Here is an 8,145-nt window from a genome sequence, read left to right as displayed (position 1 = left end):
ATTTGTGGAAAAATAAATTAATCTTGATATATGTAACTATTAAGTGCATTCGAACATTTAATTTAGTGTTTAATGCATGATTTTTCTACCTCAAATAACATAATTCCAATAATTTTTTATTTCTTCAAATAAAAAAATAATAACAACTAAGACCTGATGGCCTATATATATATATATATATATATATATATATATATTCATGCATGCAGCACCACAAAAGAGCATGCAACCATCAGTATCTCTTTATTATAGTAGTTCTTAGACATGGAAACTTGGCTCCTCGTTCTCATTTCCATTTCCATCCTTTGTCTCCTCAAGCTCATTTTCTATCCTCCAAAAAAAACCTCTCAAAACTTCGCACCAGGCCAATTTCCCTACCTCATCATTGATAACTTGCTGTTGCTCCGAAAATCTTATAACGATTTTCTGCCTGTGTTTCGATCTCTCCTTGCCAAATATGGTCCTATGATCACCCTTCATTTTGCTTCTCGTCCATCTATCTTCATTACTGATCACTTCCTCGCCCACCAAGCCTTAGTAAAAGAGCGTGAGATTTTTGTTGACCGTCCTACATCTTTGATGGCACAAACCAAAGGCAAATCAGCACTGCCTTCTATGGCAACAAATGGCATTTCCTTCGTCGAAACCTCGCTTCTGAAATTTTGCTATCTTCTTGTTTGAAGTCCTACTCAGTCGCGCGCAAGTGGGCTATGGAAACACTGTTGAGCAACCTCAAGTGACAACTGGAATCGGGTAATCCGATACAAGTGTTGGAACAATTTCAGTTCTCCATGTTTTCCTCGCAAGTCTTCATGTGTTTTGGAACCAAGTTTGAAGACAACAAATTCAGGGAAATGAAAGATGTCGTGTACCGTTTGTTAGCGAGTTTTAATAAGCAACTATGATTTATATGATTTGCTTTTGGCCAAGGGTGACAAAGTTTATGTTTCGTAAACTTTGGGACGGAACCTTTCAAGTGGGACAAGAACAAAAGGAATTAGATATCCCATTGATAAAAGAACGAATAAAGTTGAAGGAAGAGATCACGTCAAGGAATTCCTTGAAAGCTAATGAATTTGTCTCAGCGTATGTCGATACATTGTTGGATCTACATTTACCAGAGGAGAATAGATGCCTTAATGATGATGAATTGGTTGGTTTATGTTCCAAATTTCTTATTGGTGGCACTCATTTTACAACTTCACATTGCAATGGGTTATGGCATACATGGTGAAATATCCACATATTCAAGAGAAGTTGATCATGGAGATTAAAGGGGTGATTAGAGGAGAAGAAAATTTTGTGAAAGAAGATGATTTGCCCAAGGTGCCATACCTTAAAGCAGTGATCTTAGAAACTTTAAGGCGACATCCTCCTGCAGCCCTTTTGTTGCCACAAAAAGTGACAAAAAGATGTTGTTTTCAATGGTTACACGGTGCCTAGAGATGGGACAGTGAATTTCGTGATAAGGGATATTGGAATGGATCCGAACGTTTGGGAAGATCCAACGGCATTCAAGCCTGAGAGGTTTCTGAGTAACGAAATGGTGGGGGCAACATTTGACATATCTGGGAGTAGAGAGATTAAAATGATACCGTTTGGTGCGGGAAGAAGGATTTGTCCAGGGTATGCATTGGCCTTGCTTCAGTTGGAGTTTGTTGTAGCAAATTTGGTTTGGTCTTTGGAATGGAAAGCTGTGGATGGACAAGATGTTGATATGAAGCCAAAGCAAGAGTCTGCATTGACTATGAAGAATCCATTGATAGCCAATTTATTCTCTAGGTTTTAGATGAAAAACAAGATTTCATGTATATCCTTTTCTCCAACAAAAAGAGCATGTACTGGGATTCCTTTTATGCCTTTTGAACTAGGTACTCCATTTTATTATATCTTATCTTACGTATATTTACGTCTCTTGTTTCTAATACTGTGTCACATGGACACATGAATGGTGCCATGTAAGTATGAGTCATCCCCAGATTGATGAAATTGTAACACGTGTCTTTTTTAAAATATTATTTAGATGATAACATTTAATTTTTTTTATGTTTCGATTTTTTATATAGATATATAAATGCACTTACATGAGCGGTTAGACTATTATCAACTAATGTTTGATTTTTTTTAATTTCAAGTTACATTATACTAATTATTTATAAATTTAGGCATTTATTAAATTATAATATTTATAAATTCAATGAATTGTGAATGAATACATTTCGTGTTTTCTATAATTTAATTTTTGAGTTTAAAATCATGTCTATTATTATTAAATAATATAAATAATATAAATCAAATCTAAATTACATGAATTTAAATATTTATAAATTTAACCATTCATGAATTTATCATAACCATAAATCTAATTAATTATAAGATAAATGTATTTAGATTACTCAAAAACTTAGATATTTATATATCTATAGTTTTGAATATATTTCGTATTTCATATTTTATAAACTTTAAGTTTAGATTCACATCTATTAGTATAAATAACCTTAATCAATTCAAATTAAATTTAAATTCATATCTAAAGAAATTAAACTTATTACTCTTCTTGGCTTGCCCACAATATTATAAAACTTTTCGATTCTCACCTCGCTAGCTTGGACGTCTTATTTTAACAGTAAAAACCATACCTTTACATTTATCAATATTTCATATTTTTGGTGCTTACTATATCTATTAAATAGTTTTAATACTTATAAATTAAATCAATACATTAAAAAAAAAAAACCACCTGCAGCAACGGGCAAGAAGTGATCTATTATGTATCTAACTCTGTCAACAATATAATTGAGCCAAGGAGTTAATTTATTTTAAATTTAATTATAAAAATAAGTTCGAAAAAGACTTATACTCTATTCTGTCTTTTTTTTTTATTCTAATTTTTTTGGATATTCAAAAATTTATCTTTTTAACACTTAAAATTCTTATTTTATATTTTAAAATTTTTTTCATATTTTTTATTTTTTAATATTAAAAATTGTATCAATTTTATATAAAAATAAAATTTTAATATTAAATACATTAAAATTAATCCCAGGGGAAATAAGATTTTTTTTTTTACATAAAAAAAGGAACAAAATGGTAAGATCAAGAGATATTTTTTCTTATTATATAAAAAATATTTTTTTACTTTAATAAAACATTACTATTATTAGGGAAAATAAATGTATTATGTACCTAAATATTTCAATTTTTTTTTTTTTTAAAACAAACATACTTTAAACTTTCTTAAGTTAAAAAACAATATTATAATAAAATAAAAAAAAATTGAAAAAGAAGTAAATCGAGCGCCATAAATAGAAAACTCCGGATATTTCGGTGATAGCGAATTTGAAACCGATGCCACATCAAAAGTCGACCAGGACTTTGATCCCTTGTCAATCTCAAGGTAATATTTTGCCCTTTTTCTAAGGTTTTGGGTTTTATGAAATTTTTTTTTTTCAGTGTTCTTAAAGCTGAATGTTATTCTTTTTAGACGTTCATGCTCAATTTTCTCTCTGTTTTTCCGTTGTTTTTGTATTTTTTTCCTCGTATTTTGAACCTTTTTCCGAGAAAGTTAGTTTCTTTTTGGGTGGGTTTGTTCTAATTATATGTTCTTATAGTTTGATCAATGTGTTGGATTCCGATTTAAAAGATTAAAAATTTTGGTTGACAAAAAATATTCTTTTGGTTCCATATTTAGTTTATAAAATTACTGATCTGATTTATTTGTTAGTTTGAATTTTGACAGGGTTTTAATGACTAATTGATTGAGAATCAGAGTTAAGGTTTTGATTGTCTTAAGAATTTAAATATGGGACCTGACTTAAAACTGACTGAGAAATCCGAAGCCACGTCGAAAGTGGTTTCCACTAATACGAGAAAAGGAAGTGAGGCTCAAAATCAAGAAAATAAGGGGATGCAAGGAAACGGGGCTATAGAGATTGATTTTGCTGAATGCATGAATTCGGGCGATTCTGTGATGATTGATGTTGAATGCCAGGATGCTACTGAGTGTTCCAGTTCTTTTGATGACACGGTATCAGGGGATGAGAATGGTTTGTTAGTGAATGATGAAGTTGAATCACCGCTGTGTGAACCAAAGTTGTCCGGATCATTATTTGATGGACGTAACGGACTGTTTCAGATGGGGTAATCTTTTGTTTGAACTGTTTCTTTTTCTTTTTTTTTTTTTTTTTAAGATTGTACTTTGTATTTGACCTGATATTGATGATTAACCAGTTGATGCATCAATTGTTCTGTACAGATTGTTTTGCCAACTGTTATTGTCTATATGTGTTAGTTCACCATAAACTAGAACTCTGTTTTTAATTACTTTATGTGCCTATTGTAGGAAGATTCAAACGGCATTTAGACAAAATTGTTCCTATGAGGTCAAATAGGTTCTCCTACCATGCACGGGTTTCCCTTTTTGTGGAAAAATTCAGTTTGAATGACCTAGTATCCAATCTTCTGGGGCTTCCAAATCACTGAAATTGAACACTATTGATTTTGAAAAGTCCCATACTCTAATTAGTTATTATTTGTCTGATATTGAATGACTGTTAGTGAACTTGGTGCTTTCTAGAATTTCACCATATATGGATCATAGACAATCATACAGATGCATATATAAATTTTCTTTCCTATATTTTATAAACATATAAAATGTCCATGATTGAGTTTCACTTTTGTAAAGTGCTTACTTTTTCTAGGTTAGATGGTATGTTTATGTTTCAGATAATTTAGTTTGTTTTTTGTCTTAAATTCTCCAGGACGAGAAGGTTAACAGATCACTGGAGGAGGTTTATACATCCTCTTGTGTGGCGCTGCAAATGGTTAGAAGTTAAACTTCATGAATTTAAGTCTCAGGCACTCAAGTATGAGAGAGAGCTTGCAGAATATGATCAAAACAAGCAGTTTGAGTTTGAAAAGGATACCTTTGAAGGCTTTGATGCAACGTCGCAAGCTTTTCATTCAAAAATACAAAGAAAGGAAGTAATGAAGAGGAAGAAAAGAAAAAGAGTAGAAGATACTGCTGAAGTAGCATCATATATGTCACATCATAATATATTCTCCTATTATGGTATGGAGCTTTTAATTATTCTTTGTATGATGTTATTTTTTGAAAAAAATTCTGATTGAGCTTTTATCCCTCCTCTCAGAAAGAAAGAAGTCTGTTGCTTCTACTGCTTCTGCTCTGGATGATGATTGGGGTGATCTAGGTAAGAAGCCAGGATTATATTTTGCCATGATTGCATGTTATAGCTTATATGTAAAGGCTGCCAATAAGGAAATAATATATAAATATTGTAAGCTGTTTGCATTTCTTTGTTGTCTAGCATATAATTAAGTTTAGCTTATTTAACCCAACCAGATCTAACTTTTTTAACTGTGGACGGCTGTGAGATTATAGATATAGTAGCCTGTTTCTCATTTACTATTATGTGTTTGGTTTAAAAGTTGATTTGGGTGGAACTTTTGAAGTTTGAAACTATATTTGGTTTTCTGTGATAAAACGAAAATGATTTGAGGAAGTCAATATGAAGTTTGATGCCAGAGATTATCCTAGATTTTATTACTCTCTGTCCCTCTTAATAATGGATAATTGTTATTATATATGTCTATTTTATCACTGATTTTTTTGGCCAACATATTTATCATGGATTTAAGAATATACTTTTTTTTTTCTATTTGAGAGCCACAAAGGATTAATGATTATATTTCTAGGTTTGACATATAACCCTTCTGTTACATATGTTTTTTTTTTTTAAATCCCCATCAATTACTGGGATTTTGCATATTTTTTATGCAATGTTTTCTTTAGATAATAAACAGTCTATATCTTGATTTCCACAGATAATAAGGCAGTCAATGGCTGTGATGACATTGGTTGTAATGATGGATGGCCTTTTCAATCTAGTGATGGTGATAACTTGACAGAACAGATCCTTCAGAAGATTGAAGTGCTACACTCAAGAATTCACATACTAAAGAAGCGAATGGACAAGGTGGTCAATGAAAGTCCTCAAAAGTTCTTGTCCATCAATAAGTTGAGTTCGGTTGTACCATCTGGTGTATTGAACAATTCTGGAAATCATCGTTATGCTGAGAACGGAGATAGAAATAGTTTGCAATGTACTACATCCCAGCATGCATCTGAGTGCGACATGTGGGATCATTTTATGCCTGAAAGTGCAGTTTCAAATCACGGAGAGGTGGCCCCGTTTCCCGATATGATCAGGAGCATGAGTCAGCGTCTGCTTGAGATTTCCTCTGAAAATGTGAGTTTTTCTTTGTTGTGCGAATTTTCTGATCTTTCTTTTTTATTTTGTTTATCCAGTGCAATTGTGTAACCCCAAAGCCTCTCCTTTGCCTGCACAGTCTATTACTGTAGTTGTTTCTGAGATAAGAAATAGTTTTACTTGTAATATTTGTATTTTCAGCTTCTACCACTTTTGAGCTTGTCCAGTGCAAGTTTACTTGCAAGCATGAAGTATGAAACAATGCCCTTACCCTTTCTTTGCCTCCTTTTACTCTTCATTTATATAGCAAATAATGCACCTTTTTTCATTATGTTGTCCTGTTTTGCTATAATCAAGATTTATATAAAAAAAATATCTATTAGGAATTTCATACTGGGTTAGCTGTCAAATTTACTTTTCTGCTATCAATGTTTCTTCTGTAATGGAACTGATTTTCATTCGTAATCTGCAGATTGAGGGTGAAATTCTAATACCTAACCAGGCAGCCAAGGAGGAGTTGCGTGATTTTGGAAGTGCTATAATTCAGCAGGCGGAGAAGCCTCACACATCAATGGAGAAGCTGAAAACCATTTCCCTTATCCATTCTCCTGGAGACAACTCGCCTGTTAACACTACTCTTCAACCAAATGCACATTCACCTTTTTCCAAGTCAAAGCAAACTGATAATAAAAGGACCAGAGGGGAGCAAAAATCAAGCTTAGGCATGTGGAGCAGGAGATCCTCAGGTTAACTACATTATTTCAGTTGAATTTCGCTTCTACTCAAGTTCAGAGATGAAATTTCCTTGGAAAAAAGAGGCCAATCTTTTCAGCTTTGATGATGATATGTACATGCCAAGTGTGTATTCTGCTTTCCTCTAGTTTTGCTTCGTGCTTTAACTTCTTACCTGTACATGCATACATGTTCAGTTGAGATAGACCCTGTGCAGTATCTAGACGAGTACATTATGTTTTGGTTGATATTACTCTTTTTTTTTGGTTGGGAGGGGGGGGGGGGTTGATATCCTTGGAAGGGAGCGGGTGACCACTAGGCCAAAGGCCTATTTGATTGAGATTAGTTGTGGTACGCTGCTGTTCCCAACCCATATTTGTTAATACTTGGAGGACAATAATTTGATACCTTCTATAGATTATAGTCATTAGCTGTGTATATATATATATATATATATTTTACTTTATACCCCCGTTTTCATTGTCTTTATAATGTGCCTTGATACGTTTTTAGAACTCCATTGAAAGCCCCTCTTGTGGAGGATGAAGTGTTTTGTTTCCTTGAAAGAAAGAGGAAACTCTTCTATTGATTGTTATTTTTTTCAAAGTAAAGGTTAAAGGTTAAAGTTTTATGTTTTTGTTTCCTGGGAACTTGGTCTAAAATTGTACCTAAAACAAAAAACAGAGAGAGCAGAATCATTTGAGATTCGCTCCCACTGTCACTCCCTGAAGGGAAAGCAAAGCGGAGTGCTTAATATATTTATTTCAACTTTGCAGTTTATTAAAATAAAATCCATGGTTTTCTTGTCAAAAACAGAAAGCAAGCTGGATTCATTCTGTTACTTGATTTCATCTTTTACGGTTATAGCATGCTGTTAGTATGACGTGGTTATTACTCTCTTCTTCTAAATTCAGCCTACTAAGGTATATAATGTCATGTATGGCAACTTTTCCTTTATTATCCGATGTAGAATTAATGCATCTTATCTATTCTCTTTTTTAAGTGTTTGATGTGACATTTTCCTTTATCCCCATAAGCAACGTTCCTTTTATTATCAGATATAAAATTAATACATCTTACCTTGAGTGCTTGACGTGACATTTTTTTTCAACATTTGATGCCTGTCACTCTGCCTGCCACTCTTTTTTGGAGTACGTAGAGTGATCAAACCTTGTTTACC

At 32.7% G+C, this 8,145-nt stretch overlaps 1 protein-coding gene and 1 pseudogene across 2 annotated transcripts; both read left to right on the top strand.

Moving 5' to 3' along the window:
* The first annotated feature begins 264 nt into the window (after positions 1 to 264).
* On the top strand, positions 265 to 1,865 carry LOC149518077 (cytochrome P450 89A2 pseudogene; annotated as a pseudogene).
* A 1,441-nt stretch (positions 1,866 to 3,306) lies between these two features.
* LOC111277751 (uncharacterized) lies at positions 3,307 to 7,431 on the top strand. Of its 2 annotated transcripts, none has more exons than XM_022864164.2 (6): positions 3,307 to 3,397; positions 3,725 to 4,140; positions 4,764 to 5,074; positions 5,154 to 5,213; positions 5,848 to 6,272; positions 6,706 to 7,431. In XM_022864164.2, exons 2-6 carry the CDS (start codon positions 3,803 to 3,805, stop codon positions 6,982 to 6,984), a joined length of 1,413 nt encoding a protein of 470 aa, XP_022719899.2. In that variant the 5' UTR covers positions 3,307 to 3,397; positions 3,725 to 3,802; the 3' UTR covers positions 6,985 to 7,431. The 2 variants fall into 2 exon arrangements, with proteins under 2 accessions (XP_022719899.2, XP_022719900.2); XM_022864165.2 differs by having other exon boundaries at positions 3,309 to 3,397; positions 3,740 to 4,140.
* The last annotated feature ends 714 nt before the right edge of the window (positions 7,432 to 8,145 follow it).

The sequence above is a fragment of the Durio zibethinus genome, chromosome 7, assembly GCF_047325235.1.
Source record: "Durio zibethinus cultivar Kanyao isolate XHJ-2024 chromosome 7, ASM4732523v1, whole genome shotgun sequence".
Taxonomy (NCBI): Eukaryota; Viridiplantae; Streptophyta; class Magnoliopsida; order Malvales; family Malvaceae; genus Durio; species Durio zibethinus.
This window is presented reverse-complemented; position numbering and strand designations above follow the sequence as displayed.